The following is a 20768-nucleotide window of genomic DNA, read 5'->3' as shown; positions in this document are numbered from 1 at the left end:
AGAATCGCTTGAACCCAGGAGGCAGAGGTAGAGTGAGTCAAGATCGCGCCACTGCACTCCAGCCTGGGCGACAGGGCAAGACTCTGTCTCAAAAACAAATAAATAAATAAATAAATAAGAGTATTTCCTCTGTGTTAATATGGTTTCTGTGGACAATATGATTTGACTCATGTTGTTCAGGGAATAACATCTTTTCCAGAGTTTTCCAGAGTCCTCAGTAATAGTACAGATCACTTAGGTTTTTGCCACTAAAAGTGCTCTTGTGACTGAAATGCAGCATTCTGGAAGTGGTGTGCCTTAGAGCGTTGTTACTGATAATGACAAAATTTTGCAGCTTGGGGAATCTTAAAATTATTAATTCTAGTCCAGCCCTGTTTTATAGTTGTAAAAAAAAGTTAGCTGATTAGTCTGAGGTTACATAGCATACCAGTGGCCAAGCTGAGACCAGAATCCACAGTTACTCAGACCAGTGTTCTGTCTTCTGTTCCCCACTATACTGTTTCTATACTGTGTGTTCTTATAATGCTTTTGGTACAGCTTTGACTTTTAGCACTGTGACGGGTAGAGAGATGCAAAGCTGAATGATGCAGTGGAGTAATTTTTATACTTCTATTGTAGTCAGTGTTTGTGGAAATGGATAGTAAAATGGAGAAATTGGGTGTTTTGGGAAAAACTCTTTCAGACTGTGTTTTTCCTCTGCTGTCACACTACAACTATCAACACAGAAGAAGACTTCTGTGACCAAATGGATAGGGAGTTTTCTCCACACACTAACCAGTGGACACCGGCTGGGTGACCTCCAATTCCAACACTACCTGGAGATAGTGTCAGATCCCATAGATTGGGGGCTCAGTCCCCAAGACTGCCTCCACCCTTTCAGACACCAGTCTGAAGTCTGGACATCCAGAACTTCTGACTGACTGGCTTCAAGTTGGGGTTCCCACGACCCCCTCTTTAGGTTCAATTAATTTGCTGGAGTGGCCACAGACCTTAGGGAAACATTTACACACATTTGCTGGTTTATCATAAAGGATATTACAAAGGATACAGAGGAAATAGGGTAAGGTATGGGGGAAGGGGTGTGGAGCTTCCATGCCTCCCTGGGCGCTCCACCCTCCAGGAACCTCCATGTGTCCAGCTATCCAGAAGCTCTGTGAACTCGTTTCTCGGGTTTTTATGGAAGCTTCATGATGCCAGCATTCCTTCCCCACAGCTACAGGGCAGGACCCTCTCTGGGGAAGGTCTGAAGATGCACAATTAGAAAGGTGAGGGAAGAGTACAGTCCTGCCCTTAAGACCGAACACAAAAGACTATAGCAAGGGCTAAGGAACTTATGAGCCAGAAACCATGTATGAAAATAATATACATGTAACACCACGTGGGGTAAGAGCCCTGCTCCCATTGATGTGCTGACTAACTCTCTTCTTCCCTAGAACTCCTTTTCAAACTCAGTAGGCAGTAAAACATCTTTTTTTTTTTTTTTTTTTTTGAGACAGAGTCTTGCTCTGTCGCCCAGGCTGGAGTCCAATGGCCCGATCTCGGCTCACTGCAAGCTCCACCTCCCGGGTTCACGCCATTCTCCTGCCTCAGCCTCCCGAGTAGCTGGGACTACAGGCGCCCGCCACCACACCCGGCTAATTTTGTTGTATTTTTAGTAGAGGCGGGGTTTCACCATGTTAGCCAGGATAGTCTCAATTTCCTGACCTTGTGATCTGCCCGCCTCGGCCTCCCAAAGTGAGTAAGATATCTTCTAAATGAAATAACTCCACAAGTGTTAAGCTATCAGTTTATTGGAGATGTCTCAAGTGGGCCCTCATGGGGTCAATAAAGTAGTCATTCTGAGAACTGTAGCAGCTATTCTGTTTGATTTTCATTTGCTGGGAGCTTCGAGTTTGTGCTTTTAGTTTTTCCATTCATTTGGGCTAAGTCTGGACTCGTTTGTCAGCAGCATTCAAAATACATTGTTGAGTGTCCAGGGTGTTCTAGACCCTACAGTACTCAGTACCGGACTTGACTCCAACAGATCCTTTCCGACTCCACAGGTTCTTTGTATATAGAAGAGTTTCCAGAATTTTCTTCAAGTTAAAAATATTTTTGCCCCTTTGTTCCTCAGTGGTTTCAATTTTGATACAGAAAAATTATTACTGAAGAAATGAATACCTGATATATGCCATGTTATTTAGTATTTTGATCTAGCTGTTGTTTAGATCTATAAAGCAGTTAAAGAAATGTGTTGAGTAGGTACATAGCAAATATTCTTCGTTAAAAGCATGTTACTGCTGAATCCATAAAATAGTTTGGTAAAAAAAAAAAATTCTTAGACGCGCTTGTTCTGGCTGGGTGCGGTGGCTCATGCTTGTAAACCCAGCACTTTGGGAGGCCGAGGCAGGCGGATCACAAGGTCAGGAGATCAAGACCATCCTGGCTAACACAGTGAAACCCCGTCTCTACTAAAAATACAAAAAAATTAGCTGGGCGTGGTGGCAGGCACCTGTGGTCCCAGCTACTTGGGAGGCTGAGGCAGGAGAATGTCGTGAACCCGGGAGGTGGAGCGTGCAGTGAGCCGAGATTGTGCCATTGCACTCCAGCCTGGGCAACAGAGCGAGACTCCGTCTCAAAAAAAAAAAAAAAAAAGAAGCACTTGTTCTTGGCCAGGCGTGTTGGTTCACGCCTGTAATCCCAGCACTTTGGGAGGCTGAGGCAGGCGGATCACCTAAGGTCAGGAGTTCAAGACCAGCCTGCCCAACGTGGTGAAACCCCATCTCTACTAAAAATACACAAAATTAGCTGGGTGTGGTGGCAGGCGCCTGTAATCCCAGCTACTTGGGAGGCTGAGGTAGGCGAATCGCTTGAACCTGGGAGTCAGAGGTTGCAGTGAACTGAGGTCACACCACTGCACTCCAGCCTGGGCAACAAGAGCAAAACTCTGTCTCAAAAAAAAAAAAAAGCCAGAAGCACTTGTTTTTAAAAGGACATTAATGTCAAAATAAATATTCTTTAGGGCTTTAGTGATTCTTTTTGCATGCAGGATGTTTAACAATAATAGCATTCTAAATATTTTTGTTTAAATGACTTGAGATGTTTTAGATTGCTAGAGATAAATTCGGTCTGGTTAGCCTGATCTTAGTTCACATGTGTTCTATTTATTGTATAGATTTGATTGCTTTATTTAAATTTGCTAATTTAGTAAAAAGTCTGTTCAAATTAGATTAGGAAAAATTTAACCAACAGACTTACTTAAAAATAGCCTGACAGTTTTTAGGGGTGGCTTACAGATAAAACAAGATAATTGTTAAAATTGGGCGATGAGAACAGAGGGTTCATTACATTGTCCTACTTTTATGTATGTTTTAGATTTTCATAATAAAAATTATTTTCTTTAACCAACAAATAAATTGTTGTAACTAATAATTTAAGAGATAATTCACAGTGCACTACTTCAAGTAATTCAGTCACTGTCATTTTTCAATTTTATGAGAGAAAATGCCACCTCCCATCACTGATCACCCATCTAAAAGTATTCTTCTCCTTCAAATGTCTGCATCACTTTGTCTCTCCTAACCCTTCCTATCTTGAATTATTTTTATTTTTGTATTTGTCTATTTATGTGTTTATGTGTCTGATTTCCTTTAATAGATGGTAAAATTTTTGAGGGCAGAAACCATGTATCTGATAACTTCCATTTCTCCCAAAAGGCCTACATGGTTTCCTGCATTTATTAAGTATTCTATATTTTTTGTTTGTTTGTTTGTTTTGAGACGGACTCTCGCTCTGTCGCCAGACTGGAGTGCATTTGCGCCATCTTGGCTCACTGCAACCTCCGTCTCCTGGGTTCAAGCGATTCTCCTGCCTCGCCTGCCAAGTAGCTGGGATTAGAGGTGCCCGCCACCATGCCTGGCTAACTTTTGTATTTTTAGTAGAGACGGGGTTTCACCCTGTTGGCCAGGCTGGTCTCAAACTCCTGATCTCAAGTGATCTGCTCACCTCAGCTTCTCAAAGTGCTGGGATTACAGACATGAGTCACTGCACCCAGCCTCTATAATTATTTGTTGAACAAACAGAATAACTTAGGTGGGAGTTGTTTTATAAACTGGTCCATTTAAAAACTGGTTTACTTTTTTTATCTTTTAATTTTTTTTTTTTTTTTTTTGAGATGGAGTCTCGCTCTGTTGCTCAGGCTGGAGTGCAGTGGCACGATCTCAGCTCACCACAACCTCTTCCTCCTGGGTTCAAGTGATTCTCCTGCCTCAGCCTCATGAGGAGCTGGGACTACAGGCATGCACCACCATGCCCAGCTAATTTTTTTGTATTTTTAGAAGAGATGGGGTTTCACTGTGTTGGCCAGGCTGGTCTCAAACTCCTGACCTCGTGATCCACCCACCTTGGCCTCCCAAAGTGCTCGGATTACAGGCGTGAGCCACCACGCTTGGCCACTGATTTACTTTTAGATTGAACTACTTGGTTTAAAAGAAATGCATACAGTTTTTCTTGGTATACATTTATTATAATTCTTGTAATAATGAAATTTTGTATTTTTATATTCAACTTTTAAGGCTCTTGCTGAAGAGGCCAGTGAAGAGGAACTTCCCTCTGATGTTGATTTGAATGACCCATACTTTGCTGAAGAAGTTAAACAAATAGGTAAGCCAGCTCATATCTGTAGTTTTCAACTGGAATCTAAAGAAAAAGGTGAGGTACATGGAAACAATATAAACTAATCATTCTTTTAAAATTGCTAGTATTTGTGTAGCTCCCTTAGTGACATAAGCAAGTCTGTCCTGTGGCATACAGCCATTAATCTGATTGGGAAGGGTCAACTTGTCCCTTCTACATACAAGGGATAATTTTAATATAGGAGGCTTTTGATAATGTGGTTAATAGTTTACTGGGGATTCCTTTCTGGGAAATATCCTTAGTGCCAGTCAGATCGACTCTATAAAAGAATGAGAGGAAATAGAAAGAGGAATAAATATTTTCTTGTGTGCTTTCACTGATTTTTAATAGTGTAGCCATTCTAGGTCCCTCTCAGCAAAGTCTATCAAGAATTAAAAGTATGAAACGAATTTGTTTTTATGTGCATGTTGATATGTGTATAATTTTTTAAAATTTATGCATGAAATTTCGTATAAAAGCTTTTTCTGCTGAAATATACAAAAGCATCTGTGTTTCATTTTATCCCTTTTGTACTCATTATGCTTAATTATAGCTGAAAAGCCAGCTTTCCTTACTCCTCTTTTTCCTTGAATCCCTAAATTATCTGGTATCTGATTTCCTATATCCAGGGAGCCTTGTTTCCACCTCATATGCACTACTCATTCTTTCTTTCCTCCATTATGTGGAGGAAATGCGTATGTGTAAATGTGTTTGGTAAGGTTCAGGCCATACTTGGTAAGTCAGTACAGAAATCACTGTAAGGATTTACCATTTGTTCTCATGCATTTTGCCTTCCCCGATCATTATACCACACACAAGAACCCCAAAAGGCTTGCTCCTGGAGCAACTCCAAGCTGGCATTGTAAAGAGAAGGAGTTTATGAAGTTTCCCTGGTTTTTTCCCTTGTGACTAGTGGGCCAGAATAGTTCTCAACAGGAAAGTCAGAATTGCTCAAAATTACTTCCTGATTGTTACAGCTTTTTAGTACTGACATTTTATTGATGAGAAGGAAATTAAGATAAATAAAGTCTATTATAGAATGTGAGATTCTTGGGAATTGGACAGAGAAGTGGAAACTTAGCATATTTTGCTTTTTATCATACCTGAGTGGTCATTTCTAGAAGATGATGGATTTTAGCCTTATCCTCTGGTTTCAGGAAACCAACTTTATAATGGAGAAATGCTAAGCATTATAGTTTCCTTGTTCTCTATCCAAAATGTTTCCTTTGGCATGTGAAGTCTGGTCAAATTGCAGAACTCAGAATAGGATTCAAAGAATAAGTTAAATGGTTTGATGGCTTGGGGTAGCCAGTTTTTTGGAATCAACACATTTAAATTGAGAGTAAGCTTTCTCTAAAGTTATTATCAGAAATTCCAAAGAAAAAAGGTATAGATAAAATTTGCTTGCTTTTAATTTACTTTTGATTTCAGAATGTTCCCAGAGGGTAATTGTTTCTATCTGGGCTTTTCTGTTTGTGTGTGTGTGTTTTGCGGTGGGTTTTGTTTTGTTTTGAAAAAGCAAAACAGCAAGGCCAGAATTTTTTACATAAAATTTAGGACAGAAAGCTAGTGTCTTGCCATGTTTGTTTATTCATTCTATAATAACTGTTTTGATTGCCTACCAGGTGCTGAGCTCTCTGCTAGGCTAGAGATACAGTAGTGATAATACAAACAGGATTGCATCCCTCATGGAGTCTGGTTTAAAGAAAGACATGTTAGACAGATAAATAGTATGAGGGTATGGTAAATGTTTTAAAGGAAAGAAATAGAAGATATAACTGGACAGAAGTAGGAGATATGGGAGTTTACATTGGGTAGGCAAAGAAGGCTTCTCTGAGATGATGGCATTAGAGCTGAGACCTTTGGAATGAGGAGTCAGGCATGAAGAGCTGGGGGAAGAGCATTGCAAATGAGGGGAGAGTGGGTAGAAAGACTCCAAGGTGAGAATGCACTGTGTGGTGTTAAGAATTGAAAGACATCAGTGTGGCTGGAGCATCGTCGGAGAGGGAATTGGTATGAGGACAGGCTGGAGACTCAGTGGAAACTACCCCTGTAGGGCTTTGTTGTCCTGACAACAAATTTAGATTTTACTTTACTGATAGTGGAAAGCCCAAACAGTCTTTAAGCAAAGATGAGACATAATCTGGTATAGATTAACATATTACTCTGGTGCCTGTAAAGAGAACAGTTTGAGGACTGGTGAGGGCTGGAAGACCAGACTTTTGCCGAGCTCTAGACAAAAGATAATGGTTGTTTACCTGGCATGCCGCTCGTGGAATTGGATGGAGAAGAGAATGGAACTCTAGATATACTTTGGAAGTATACTTGCTAAATCAGGAAGAAATTTAGCATAACTTCTGTTTTTGGTTTGAGTCTATGGAAGAATGTTCTTCCATTTACTGAGTTAGGAAGAAATGTGGAAACAATAAGTTTGAGTGGGAAGCAAAGTAAATACGTCCATTTGTGGCATAATCACTTTGAGATGTCAATTAGATATACAAATGGAGGTGTTTGGTTGATATTGAGATATAAGTCTGAGAGATGAGCAGAGAAATCAGAGTACAAATATAGACTTAAGGATCAGTAGCATATAAATAGTACTTCAAACCATGGCAGTGCGAGTAGAGAGAGAGCAGTGATAAGAGAAGAGGATGCAGGATGGGCCCTAAGGTCAGGTGAAGTCCACATGAGGCACTGTTAATCTGTCATACTAGAGGAAGTGCTACCTGAAAGGATGGGAAAAGCTTAAGAAGCTGAGAAGGAGCGGCTGGGAAATAGGAGGAACAGTATTAATGTAGTGGCTCACAGACACTTGGTGAGGTGGTAGAGGTTTCAGTAGATTAGTGTGGGTTAAAGTTTGAGGTGAAAGGTGAGGAAGTAGAGACCAAGAATGTAGATCTTTTTTCAGAAGTTTCACTGTGAAGGGGAGCAAAGACGTGGAGCAGTACCTGAATGTAGGTAAGGAGAAGGTGTTTTTTTAAAGATATGAGCTTTTAGGGCATGTTTTCTTTCCCTTGGGATTGTTCCAACAGAAAAGAAGTTACTAAGATACAGAAAATGGGGGAAATAAAAGTAAATACAAATGCAGATAAATTTGTATATTTGGTGGCAGAAGGATGAGGGATTTACCTGATTGGTTTATGGATTTATACTGTTTGTTCATTCACTTGCAGAAGCACAGATAATCTGCATAAGCAGATAGGGTAGGGACATAGAAACAGGTCATTGGAGGGGGCAGGGTGAGGGAGGTTACTGCCTAAGGCGGTTGATTAAATTAATTGTCAATTTTAAGGAGAGTGTTCAGGTCTGGATGGCTGAAAATGGAGAAAGATGGGGCATATAAATTTGAAGGCCAGGCCAGATACAAAACCATAGAACGTGTGGCAAGAGCAGCGGTATGGGAGGCCTAGGCAGAGAAAGAGAGAACCAGCTGAGCCACAAAAGGAGCATGTCCCTTTTAAATCATGCTGGACATGGCTTTTCAAAGGCACATTACAAAGCTGTGTGCCCCCATTCATGTACGTGGTTATTCAGTCAACACTTATTGAGTGTCAGAATCACCCAGTCCTCCCTTATGACTTTCAGCATGTTACAAAATATTTAAATATATGAGAATGATACAGTTTTCCCATACTTTACATTTTAATCTGACTACCTATGGTATAACTGGACTTTTAAAATATGTGTTAGATATATATCATGTATATGCTCAAATAGATGGATTTAATGAGAAGTTTTTACTCAATTCTGAACCTTTTCCTCCCCAGCAAAAACTAAATTTGTGCTTAACAGTATCCAGAAGATATAAGGAAGAATATATTGAATGTTACCATTTTGTACTCATGATCCAGGAGGATGGTTTTAAGGATAGGTGGAAGCATGCTTATAACCTTAGGGAAATGGATTCCCATAGGGAGTCAGGAAGAAGTTGGAAGTTTTTTGTGTGCCTTCCAGATATAAGGATCTGTAGTAGGTACTCTTAAAGAGAGTTGGACTTTGGTTCAAAATTTACCAGTTTGTAATTTTTATTTTATTTTTATTTTATTTATTTATTTTTTTGAGATGGAGTCTCACTGTGTCGCCCAGGCTGGAGTGCAGTGGCGTAGTATCTGCTCACCACAGCCTCTGCCTCCCGGGTTCAAGCGATTCTCCTGCCTCAGCCTCCCAAGTAGCTGGGACTACAGGCGTGTGCCACTGTGCCCAGCTAATTTTTGTATTTTTAGTAGAGACAGGGTTTCACCATGTTGGCCAGGCTGGTCTTGAACTCCTGACTTCAGGTGATCCGCGCACCTCAGCCTCCCAAAAGTGCTGGGATTACAGGCGTGAGCCACCACGCCCAGCCAGTTTGTAATTTTTAAAATGTAGAAATAAAATAACTCAGATGACCTACATTGGTATATTAATTTATTACTACAGTGTTGCCTTCATTATTAGTTTGTCAAAATAATTTTGGATTTTAGTACCTGGTGGAAGTAAAATATAGTCATTATCTAAGGATATAGACCTTGCTTTTCAAAAATATTTAAGATATAATGAATTTGGCACACTAGTGTTTTGAGTGTATAGTTCAAGTTCTGTAGTTAAACAGGACAAAAACATTGTAAACCAGATGACTTGGGTACATTTATAACATTTTTGCTCTAGGCAATCCCATAGAGCTAAACTTATGTGCCTTCAAAACGTGGAGGAAATGAGTTCATTGATGCCAGACCTGGCGTTTGGCTCAGATTAGGTGCCAGGGTGAATGTTAGAGATTTTTTATAATTTTTTCTTCTATCTTTTATAATTTTTTCTTTGATTTCCTTCTAAATTGCAAACTTGGTGTCAAATGAGAGTTTTTAAAATATCATCTAGGATGAGCACATTAATGAGATGAAAATGAAATGAAATATTAGAAAAATCTGCTAATTTTCCAGTGGTAGCTGGTAGAATCTGAGTCCTAGTGGGCTTCCCTTTATTTTTTTGTAATTTTACAACATTGTAAAGCAGCACCAGAATGTGGTAGCCTAGAGGGAGATTAACCCTAGAGGGAGATTATCCTTAACAGACTGCATCTGATTATGGGCAAGTGATGCAGGAACTTGCTACAAAAGAGTAAATCACTAGGGCGCTTACCACTCCCATCTGGTCAGTACTGAAACCACATCCATCTGCCCTCCAGTGAACTTTCTTAGCTTCTCTCACATGAATTGCTCAACTAAACCCTCTGGAGGAAGTTTATTATGGGAACAAGTCTCTGACAATATTATAAGTAATGGAAAATGAAATTTCCTTTACAGATGAATTTTATTTTTACACACTATCTTTTTCCATGGATGTATTCTGTTACATTTTTTGCCTAAAAGGATTCTAGCCTCAGTAAGGATTGGTTAGATTTATTTAACTGTAAAACTCTAATATCTGACTTGGAGTCTCTGTTAGTATTGACTTAATAGAATCAATCCATATGTATTTTTTTGCAGCAGTCCCAGGAGATGTAGTTTCTTTTTTTTTTTTGACAGCATTTTGCTCTGTCACTCAGGGTGGAGTGCACAGTGGTGCTATTATGGCTCACTGCAGCCTCGAACTCTCCTGGGTTCAAGTGATCCTCTTGCCCCAGCCTCCCAAGTAGCTGGGACTGCAGGCATACACCACCATGCCTGGCTAATTTAAAAAAAAAAAAAAATGTGGAGCTGGGGTCTTGTTTTGTTGCTCAGGCTGGTCTCAAACTCCTGGCTTCAAGCAGTCTTCCTCCTTCAGCCTTCCAAAGTGCTGGGATTATAGGTGTGAGCTACCACACCCAGCTAGAGATGTGGTTCCTTACTTGACAAAAGATTGACTGAAAAATAAAGACAATATTTTAGAACACAAACTTTCATTTCCCTAGTACTGTTCATCTAACTTAAGTCTGAAAATTTTCCAGGGAGGAAAAAATGTTTTTTAAAAAAATATAGATGTGATCTCTTAATATTTGATCTTATTAACAGTGCAGAAATCATCTGTATGCATTGTTTATCTTTTCACTAAACAATTCAGTCTAACATCATAGTAAATTCTTTGTTAGCAAAGAAATTTTCTTCGTGCTAAAACTGGATATCATGTTTTAGCCCTATCTTGGGGATTTTTTTTTCTTTCTCCCTTATTACAGTCCTCCTTTCAAGTTTATTTTTAAGACTCTTCACCAGGTTGTTATAAAATCTGAAATAGTTTATTGTGGGCTCTTGAAATTATTTTCCACAGCTGTATGTGAAGATCTTTATCTGCTTTAAATATTAATTATATACAGTCTAATTTTCTCCCTGCTACAGAATAATATTTTGCATATGTCATTTGTCCATTCATTTCAAAAGGAGCTCTTGGCTTGAGAGCATAGGAGCAGTGGTAAATTTAGGGAATGGGGGTTCATACCCTAAGCAAGTGGAACCTTGATATTTATATGTGTAAGGACATACACATACATTAAGACAGAGAAAGATTATACTCTTAAGATTCGTATATTATTCCCTGAAAAAAATTTCAGATAGGACCAGTGATGAGGAGCATTTTCTCTAGGGAGAAGGGCTGCATACAATAAATATTTCTTCTTGGAAGTGCAAAACAAATGGCTTGGTAGCACTGATAGGCGAGCCTGGCAGCACTTTTATGCTGGCATGTTCTCTTGGCTGGGCATGTCTACTGGACAGGTGTGCAAGAGTATTCGCAGGGACTTAATACACACAGAGGAGTTTCTAAAGCCTCTTTTGACTTCAGGTTTTGCTTATCCTGTTACCCCATTAGCTGCAATTCTTCAACCATCTTGACCATTCCCTTCTCCTGCCACACCCTTCTTCAGGTGTTCTCACATATCACCTCCCTCGCTTCGTCCAGGTCATTGTTTGTGTGTCACCTTCTTGAAGAGGCCTTCCTTAACTACCCTAACAAAACCAGCCCCCTCATTCAGTCTCCAACCCTTCTGTCCTGCTTTGCCTCTGTCTTTCCCAACATGAAGGTATACTGCATGAGAGACGATTTTAACCTCTTGTTGACGGCTTGTATCACCAGCACCTGGAGCTGTGATCGCAACATAATAAGTGCTCAGTTAACATTTGTGAGACAGGCAAAATAATTTCCTTCTGTTTATTGACCATTTGGTTTTGTCTGTGAATTCTCTTTGCTCTGTGTTAATATTTTCATTTACATGAAATCTTTATAAGTGAAAGATACTAGTATTATAATAGAAGCAGTCATTCCTTTTTTTTTTTTTTTTTTATCGAGACAGAGTCTCACTCTGTTGCCCAGGCTGGAGTGCAGTGGCACAATCTCTGCTCACTGCAACATCTGCCTCCCAGATTCAAGCAATTCTCCCGCCTCAGCCTCCCTAGTAGCTGGGACTACAGGTGCTAGCCACCACGCTTGGCTAATTTTTTTGTATTATTAATAGAGACAGAGTTTCACCATGTTGGCCATGCTGGTCTCAAACTCCTGACCTCAGGTGATCCACCCACCTCGGCCTCCCGAAGTGCTGGGATTACAGGTGTGAGCCACTGCGCCCAGCCATTTCTTGTTTTTAATTATGAAAATGTATACATTGAGAAAAATTGAGAGAATAATACAGTGAACAGCACCTGTGTTTGGCAGTTGTTAACATTTTGCCATTTTACTTTTGTATGCATATACTTTCATGGTATATCATAAAAATATATTTATACAAGATGTTACTATATAATAGACATATTTAGTAGTAGTCTTTTTAGTTCACTATAGTCTAGAAGATACCATATACACTTCCCCCTCCCATAACATTTGCCTTTCAAGAACCCAGGCTAGTGGTCTTTTGGAATGTCTTATATTCTAGATGTATCTGTTCCTTGCCACTCGGTCCACTATATTTTCCATAAACTGGAAGTTAGACGAGTGGTTCCATTAGATTCATGTTGAATGGTTTTGGCAAGCATACTTCATAGGCAATGCTTATCTTTCATATTATATCACATCTAGGGGCATAGGATTTCATATTGTTCCAAAGATGACTTGCTGAGGGTGGTACAGTGCCCAGCGGGGGATTTTCTTAGGCTCTCTAGGCGGTCAAACAAAAGGCTTGAGTGGGTCACACTTGGCTCTCATGGGTAGTTAGCCCAGGAAACACAGCAGGGCAGTGTTGGGTGTTTCTCTTCATCGAGTCTTCACGGCAGTTCACTCAGCAGTACAGCTTGGGTACAAGGAAAGGAGACACAGTGTACAGTAGTCACCCTGGGCGAGAAGTCTCATGTTCCAAATAGGAACTGAGAGCTTTTTAACAGCACCTAGACATAGCTTCCAGATCCCTGTTTTACCAGTTACAGGAGTCATGGTATCAAGGAAGCCCAAAGTTATAAGCATTTAGAGACCCCAATACATGTTATTTTCCAGTCAGGAACCGCTTTACCTGGTGGTATTGCCTGGTAATAGAGCTAGAAAGTTCACTAAAGATCAGATTTTTCTTCAGAGAAGGAGAAAGCGTTTTTTAAAACTTATATTTACAGGTAGTGACTGTCAAATTATTATTATAAAGGTAAGTTTTTTCATTTTGCAGATGAGAGTTTGATATATAGTGTTGAGTTTATATATTCAAATCACTTGGGGGTTTTTTCTTTGTCTCTTCCAGTATTCTTATGCTAAGAAAATATTTCTTCTATTTAAGATACAGTAGCTGTTCCCTTGTATTTTCTCATAGGGGTTCTTTGTTTTATTTTGTTTGATATTTAACTCTTAAATTCACCTGCGTTTTATTTTCTTATGTATTATGAGATAAGGCTTTAATTTGATCTTTTTTTCCAGAATGAAACAAATTGCTCAACAGCAGTTATTAAACAATCTTTTCTGTTTCTAATGATGATGCTATATTTTATTATATACTGTTTCATCATTTTTATTGTGTAGTAATTTTTTGGTTATTTTCACTTTTCAGTACACGTTAATACACTATATCACTAGTACATGGAATCTATGTAATCTTTGTAAAGATTTCCTTGAATGGAATTTTTTATTTAGAATTTCATTAAATGTGTATACTACTTTTATTATGAATGGATGTTGAATGTTAATCAGTATTCTTATGTTTATGGACATGCTTATTCTGCATCTGTGGAAATGATCTATGGTTTTTCTTTTTTAATTGGTAATGTAAATTATACATTACTTTGAAAGAAATTCTTCCTTTGTAACATGCAGTCACTCCACGCAGAAGCACTGTATTTATTCCATTCATATACCCACAGTGTTCTTTCAGTAACATGTTTTTTTCTTTTAGTTTCAACACATTTATTGTTAAGATTATTCCTAGATCTCTTATATTTTTGTTCCTAGTATAAACAGAATGTTGCTGATAGTCCTGTAATTTTTACCGCTCTTATGTTGGTTTGTTGTGCCAGGTATAAATAAAAAATCGGTAAAATCTGCAAAAGATGGCACAACTCCAGAAGAAGAAATGGAAATAGAAAGACAAAAGGTAAAATACGATTATTGTTACATGCTTAGTGGATAATTCATAGGTACAATTTAAATGAAGTTATACATGTCACTAATTTTAAAAAACAACTTATTTTAGCAGTGGCATTTATAACTAAATTGTAAGAGACATAATTAAATATTTTAGCAGTGTAGTTTCTAAATACAGTGTTTTTTTTACCAAACATAATTTCTCCAAATTGTACAAAGTTAAAATTAACCTCAAATTCAAGGGTATTTATTTTCTTTTATAAATTAAGAGGGAATTATCTCACTTTTAAAAACACTTACTATACCTGAGGCAGAAAATACCCTTAAAACCTCAAAATAATATTGCCATAAGTTTTAATTCAATCTGAATCTGTCCTGGAATACAGTTTGTGGTTATGGTTTGTCAAATGCAAATTTCTGTTTTTCTTATTGTGAATACGTATATTTAACGTACAAAATTACATTCTTGGAAATGCAGTGAACCTTATGCTTCAGTGACCCCCTGTGTCCAGAGTCACACATAATTTTGGCACAGAGTCATATGTGATTTGGCTGAGGCAGGAATTGAAGGCAGCAGTGCCCCTAGGGCTGATGTTCATGTCACTGTCCAGAAGTGTGCCTGACTGGCCACATAAAGTTATCTAAAGAGCAACAAAGAAAATCAATTTTTATGGAAAATGTCTCTGAAAAGCCAGCTACAAGTGCCAGTGACAAAAGGAAATTAAGGCAGTCTAAAGTGGTAATATAGGAAGATCCACAAAGGTCGAGAGCATACTCTGTATTTTTACTAGTGTACATGGTTATTTACTTGATTCTTGAGGGTTCTCGTTTAATCCCATGGTTGGTAGAAAATACCCGTTTAGTGTAAAAAGACATTTACTAGATTTCAGAAGCAGATCCTAAGGTCCTACCTTCATAGAAGTGTATCAGTATTGAAACAGTAAAGGCCAAAAAAAAAAAGCAAAAAAAAAACCTACTTGTTAAAAGTTACACATTTAGAAAGTATAATTTGCATCACAAAATAAACGTTTGCTAGATTTAGTGTCATTGCGCAAAAAGAACAAAGTGAAAATGAGAACTTTTTATTTGAGGGTAGTTGGGAACTCTTGTTCCTGCAGCCTACTAATGAGTCACACTAAGTGAAATGGGGCCTGGTTTTTAACTACAAGGTTTTACCTCTCCTGCTCTCAGTAATGTTGCTTCCAGAGATTCTACCTTATTGCTATACAAAGATCTCTTTGTTTTGGTAATCCACAGTCAGTTTACAGACAACAGGTGGTACCCCAGAGTTCTAGTGATTGAGTCTTCCTCTCTAGAAGGGATATCTTCTGCCCTATACTCCTTTTTGGGGGTGAAAAAAAAACATGTTGTACATTTGAACTTTTTTTTTGCCCTCTACAGGCTGAAATGGCTTTGCTTATGATGGATGAGGACGAGGACAGTAAGAAACACTTCAATTACAACAAGATTGTGGAGCACCAGAATCTGAGCAAAAAGAAGAAAAAGCAGCTCATGAAAAAGAAGGAATTAATAGAGGATGACTTTGAGGTAACCATGGACACCAGGCATTAGCCTCTTAAAGCTGGAATTGAATCTAAAGTCAGCTCTGCAGATAGAAATTGAGCATAGTCAAAGTTACCCTTGAAAATGTCTTAGGGGCCAGGTGCAGTGGCTCACGCCTATAATCCCAACACTTTTGGAGGCCGAGGCATGAGGATCACTTGAGTCCAGGAGTTGGAGACCAGCCTGGGCAACATAGTGGGACCCTCATCTCTATGAAAAATAAAAAAAAATTAGCTGGCTGGGCGTGGTGGCTCACGCCTGTAATCTCAGCACTTTGGGAGGCTGATGTGGGCAGATCACGAGGTCAGGAGGTCAAGACCATCCTGGCTAACACAGTGAAACCCTGTCTCTACTAAAAATACAAAAAATTAGCCAGGCGTGGTGGCGGGCGCCTGTAGTCACAGCTACTCAGGAGGCTGAGGCAGGAGAATGGCGTGAACCCAGGAGGTGGAGCTTGCAGTGAGCCGAGATCGCGCCACTGCACTCCAGCCCGGGTGACAAAGCGAGACTCTGTCTCAAAAAAAAAAAAAAAAAAAAAAAAATCAAGGTATAGTGGCACACACCTGTAGTCCCAGCTACTCAGGAGGCTGAGGTGGGAGGATCGCTTGAGCCCAGGAGGTCGAGCCTGCAGTGAGCCATGATCGTGGCACTGCCCTCCAGCCTGGGCAACAGAACAAGACCCTGTCTCAAAAAAAAAAAAAAGAAAATGTCTTCGGAAAGACTGATGGTGGAGCCAAAGCTACTGTCTTTTAATCCAGCACAGCCAGTTCATCCCAGGGTGGATGAAATCATTGTTTCTTTGGTTGAGCACCAGGTGAAATAGTTGACTTGTATTTTGGTAGCCATATTGTACCAAAAATGTGTAGTTTTTAATATTAGAATCACATGTAGTGATCCTCAGACCAGCAAAGGTATGCTTGAATAGCAGGTTCATGTCACAGTGGGTCACACTCACTGTGTGCAGTGGCCAGTGCAGTAAGCCATGTTTTTTCAGTTGCTGTGTTTTTTGTTTCCATTACTCCTTCCTCTTTTTGTTGAGTACATATTCCTAATGGCTGCAGAGTCCCCTAAGCATGAGTTTGAGCCATCTACCAAAAATCTTCAAACAGCTGTTAGAAACTGCTTAATGACTTCCAACCATTAATGTGGAAGAACTGACCCTGAGTAAGATGGGGGAAATTTGGGAAATTTTAAATGTGTTCAAACAATGGAGGGTAGCATACAGATGGCTTCTAAGTAGCATATAGAAGGATTTGGGGGCTACTCTGTAGCTTCTGTTGTTTGAGTCAGTTTCACATATGCTCCCATTCCAGTTAGGTTTTTATTGAGTTACTTTCCTTATGAAAAGCAAAGAATGATTTGTAGTCATTCTGCCTTCATATATTAATATATGCATAAAAATATTTTTTACAGGATTTTTTTCCTTGTTCTGGGTATCAAGTCCCTTGGCCTTGTGATAACTAAGTAAAGCTACAATCTATCTCCAGGTGGACTTGTATTTCGTGTGTTTCCCTTTCTGCTGGTTACCCATCTGCCTGGCAACCCTCAAAGGCTGGCTGCAGTTAAGGGTATACTCTTAAACATGGAACCACAAGTTTTTATAGAAAGAAGATAAATCTGGGGCTTGTGTCTGACCAGACCTTGATCTCAGATGGATTATTTGCCATAGTGGTCTTTAAATCTTTTGATCCATGGATCACCTTCAATAGTTCCTTATTTTGGCACCAAGATTAAAATTTCTTAAAATGTACTCAGAGTTCAGGGCCTCCAGCAGATGTTCTGATTGGCTTATTTATGCTGGTAAGAAATTGATTTTGTGCTGTAAGCATGGGAAAGCCCTGCCTCACAAACCACTGCTACAGTCATTTTGTCTAAGTGGTCGTTGTAGTTACCAGCCATAATATGTATATGTATGGCCCACTATAATTCCCTTTGAAATACATTGTCCTTGCATGATAAGAACAGGGTGCCCCACAAGTTGTGGTCCAAAGGTAGGCCATAAAGAGCTATGGAAAAACAGCTTCCTAATGAATCAGTACAAACACTCAGGTTTGTATTTTATATAATCAACTCACCAACTTTCGAAATTTGCCCCATTTCTGGCCTTTTGCTTTAGTAATTTTGTTTAATTAATTTATTAATTTTTTTTTTTGGATTTGCAGGTAAATGTTAACGATGCACGGTTTCAGGCAATGTACACTTCCCACTTGTTCAATTTGGACCCCTCAGATCCCAATTTCAAGAAAACAAAAGCTATGGAAAAAATCCTTGAGGAGAAGGCCCGGCAAAGAGAACGGAAAGAACAAGAACTTACTCAGGCAATAAAGAAAAAAGAGAGTGAGATTGAAAAGGAATCACAAAGGAAGTCCATTGATCCTGCTTTGTCAATGTTGATTAAATCTATAAAAACCAAAACAGAGCAGTTTCAAGCAAGAAAAAAGCAAAAAGTCAAATAACTGGATGTTACTTATTTTTGAATTGAATACATCTTTTCCTAAAATGTACAGAAATAGTAGGAGGGAATATTTACTGGGAACAAAGCTATCTTTCAAGAACATGAATAAAATATTTTTCTGGACATAGTAAAATTTTTCTCCATAAATAATTGTACTTAATTGTGGATGACTGACAAATTTTTATTGTATATTCCTACAGATTAGTCATAATTAAATTACCTGCATTATAGGGTTTATAAAATTTTTATATTTTACAATGTTCAGTTCTAACTAGTGGAAAGTTACTCTAGCTTTTTAAAAGGCTGTTTACAATTCTGTGTAAAAATAAAGCAGTATCTACTCAAGTTTGTGTAAATGTTAGGGATAATTTGAAAAATATATATATTTAATACATTAATTTCTCTGGAAGCAGGAGGCATGTTTAAATAACTATTAAAATAATTTATTTTTCTAGCCATAAAGGATGGAAGTCAAGAACTTTTTGTTGTTTAGTCATGTTAAGTATAGTTTATGAAATTAACTTGTAAATAAAAGTGTAAAATATTTTCATTATTTTGTATAGCACTGATTTATTCCATTTTATGCATCTCAGAGTACTCTCTGGAAAAATATCTGAAAACCGATTTTAACTTTTTAAGAGGACAACTCCATTTAAAGGCCGTTCTAGAGTTGCATTGCTCGTAAATTGCATTTGAAATATTCATGAGCTCTCCAGTGGTTTTTCTGTTTGGTAGCAACAGAAAAGTCTTCTGTCTGTCCTTCAAATTTTTGGAATACTTTACAAGGATGGATATGCTGCTGTAGAGTTTAAGGATACCTTAATTCTTCTTAAAATTAAAACACATCTTTAAGGCCTTAACACTCTTGGATCTCATCTGGTCTAAATATTATAGACAACTGACAGTCAAATTAGATATGCTGTATAAGTAAATGTAAATAAAACCAGACTTGTAACTTGGAGCAAATTATAAATATGGTAACTTCTGAAAGACAACAGGAATTTGACCAGGTTTGTGGTTAAACTTGACATTTGGGGTATTAAAAATCAAACCTACTGACCAGGCAAGGTGGCTCTCACCTGTAATCCCAGCACTTTGGGAGGCTGCGGCAGGAGAATTGCTTGAGGCCAGGAGTTTTGAGACCAACCTGGGCGATATAGTAAGACCACAGGCTGGGCGTGGTAGCCTATGCCCGTAATCCCCCCACTTTGGGAGGCTGAGGCAGGCACATCACTTGAGGTCAGGAGTTCAAGACCAGGCTGGCCAACACAGAGAGACCCCCATCTCTACGGAAACTACAAAAAATTAGCCGGGAGTGGTGGTGCATGCCTGTAGTCCCAGCTACTCAGGAGGCTGAAGCAGGAGAATCACTTGAACTTGGGAGGCAGAGGTTACAGTGAGCCGAGATTGCGCCACTGCACTCCAGCCTGGGTGACAGGAGACCCTGTCTCAAAATTATATATACACGTCTGTGTGTGTTTGTGTGTGTACGTGCACGCATGCGTATAACAAGCCAAGTGTGGTGATGCATACCTGTGGTCCTTGCTACTCAGGAGGCTGAGATGGGAGGATCATTTGAGCCCAGGAGTTTGAGTTTACAGTAAGCTGTGATTGTATCACTGCATTCCAGCCTGGGTGACAGAGCAAGACCCTGTCTCTATTTAAAAAAAAAAAAAAAAAAAAAAGTCACCAATGTAGCATATATTTTAAAGACTAAAATGAAGGAAAACTCAGAGTGATATCAAAATAATAAGGGAGTATAAATAGTCTCTATAAAGGGAAGAAAAAAAGGACATTTAAATTGCTTATTATAACAAAAATGCACAGTATCTAAACAGGGAATTGATTTTATCATAAAGCACTGATAGTTGGATTATTCAGCCAAATAAAACATTATTTCTTTAGATAGATCTGTGAACTCCCCATATTACCACTGAAAGGTCATGAATCTTAATATGTTTATGAGTATGGTCTATAAACAGATTTATGTTTCATATTTCATTCTCTGCAGGGGAAAAGTTTTGTTCTCTTTAAACTGTTTAATCATAGTGTAGTAATTGCACAAAAATCAAAATCAGAGTCTGATTTTAAGGTTTCTGTGAACCTGAGCCATTGGGTTTGGTTTTTCTGTTTTTGAGCCCGTTAAGTCACTGCATTTAATTGTAAAATCTCATTTTACTAGTCAAGCACATAATTATAACAAAAAAATTGAGTACATAAGTCATACAGAGCCCTGGCTCCTTTTCTCAAAGAGTTGATATTTTTTAGGTAGGAAAAAAAAATGAGAACAGCATTATCAGGCATTAAATATTCTACACCAATAACTTTAGGGTTCTCAAATTATTGCAGGTAGTGAAATTTAGGATTAAAAAGTGGCCACTATCATAATTCAGCAAACAAATTAGGGGAGTTTTGGTGGGTCTTAAGGTCACACTTGGAGTTTTTATTGCTGTTGGGACCGTGGAGAGTAGGTCAATCCTGTAGCATCATCTAGAAAAAGTCGTAAGTAACTTAATACTGGTGAAACTCTGATTTGCTTCACCAGCAGCAAATGTTGGAGATCAGCTTGATACACAATATTGTCACTACATATTCTCTGAGAGAGGTATGCTAGAGACACGAGCAGGAGAGTGGAGACTGCATTTGTTCCATGTTCATTACC

General features: G+C 38.7%; 1 protein-coding gene across 2 annotated transcripts in view; it reads left to right on the top strand.

The window, feature by feature from the left end:
• The window catches only part of ESF1 (ESF1 nucleolar pre-rRNA processing protein homolog), a 70518-nt gene extending 51859 nt beyond the window's left edge, over positions 1 to 18659 (top strand). For both annotated transcript variants that reach the window (XM_024926876.3, XM_055105071.2), the window contains exons 11-14: positions 4554 to 4641; positions 14022 to 14098; positions 15490 to 15636; positions 17814 to 18659. In XM_024926876.3, coding sequence (XP_024782644.3) covers positions 4554 to 4641; positions 14022 to 14098; positions 15490 to 15636; positions 17814 to 18107 — 606 coding nt within the window. In that variant the 3' untranslated portion in view covers positions 18108 to 18659. The remainder of the gene's footprint in view (positions 1 to 4553; positions 4642 to 14021; positions 14099 to 15489; positions 15637 to 17813) is intronic.
• Positions 18660 to 20768: the final 2109 nt, after the last annotated feature.

The sequence above is a fragment of the Pan paniscus genome, chromosome 21 (assembly GCF_029289425.2).
Source record: "Pan paniscus chromosome 21, NHGRI_mPanPan1-v2.0_pri, whole genome shotgun sequence".
In the NCBI taxonomy this organism is placed as follows: domain Eukaryota; kingdom Metazoa; phylum Chordata; class Mammalia; order Primates; family Hominidae; genus Pan; species Pan paniscus.
The sequence above is the reverse complement of the archived record's forward strand: the minus strand, read 5'-3'. Positions and strand labels throughout refer to the sequence as shown.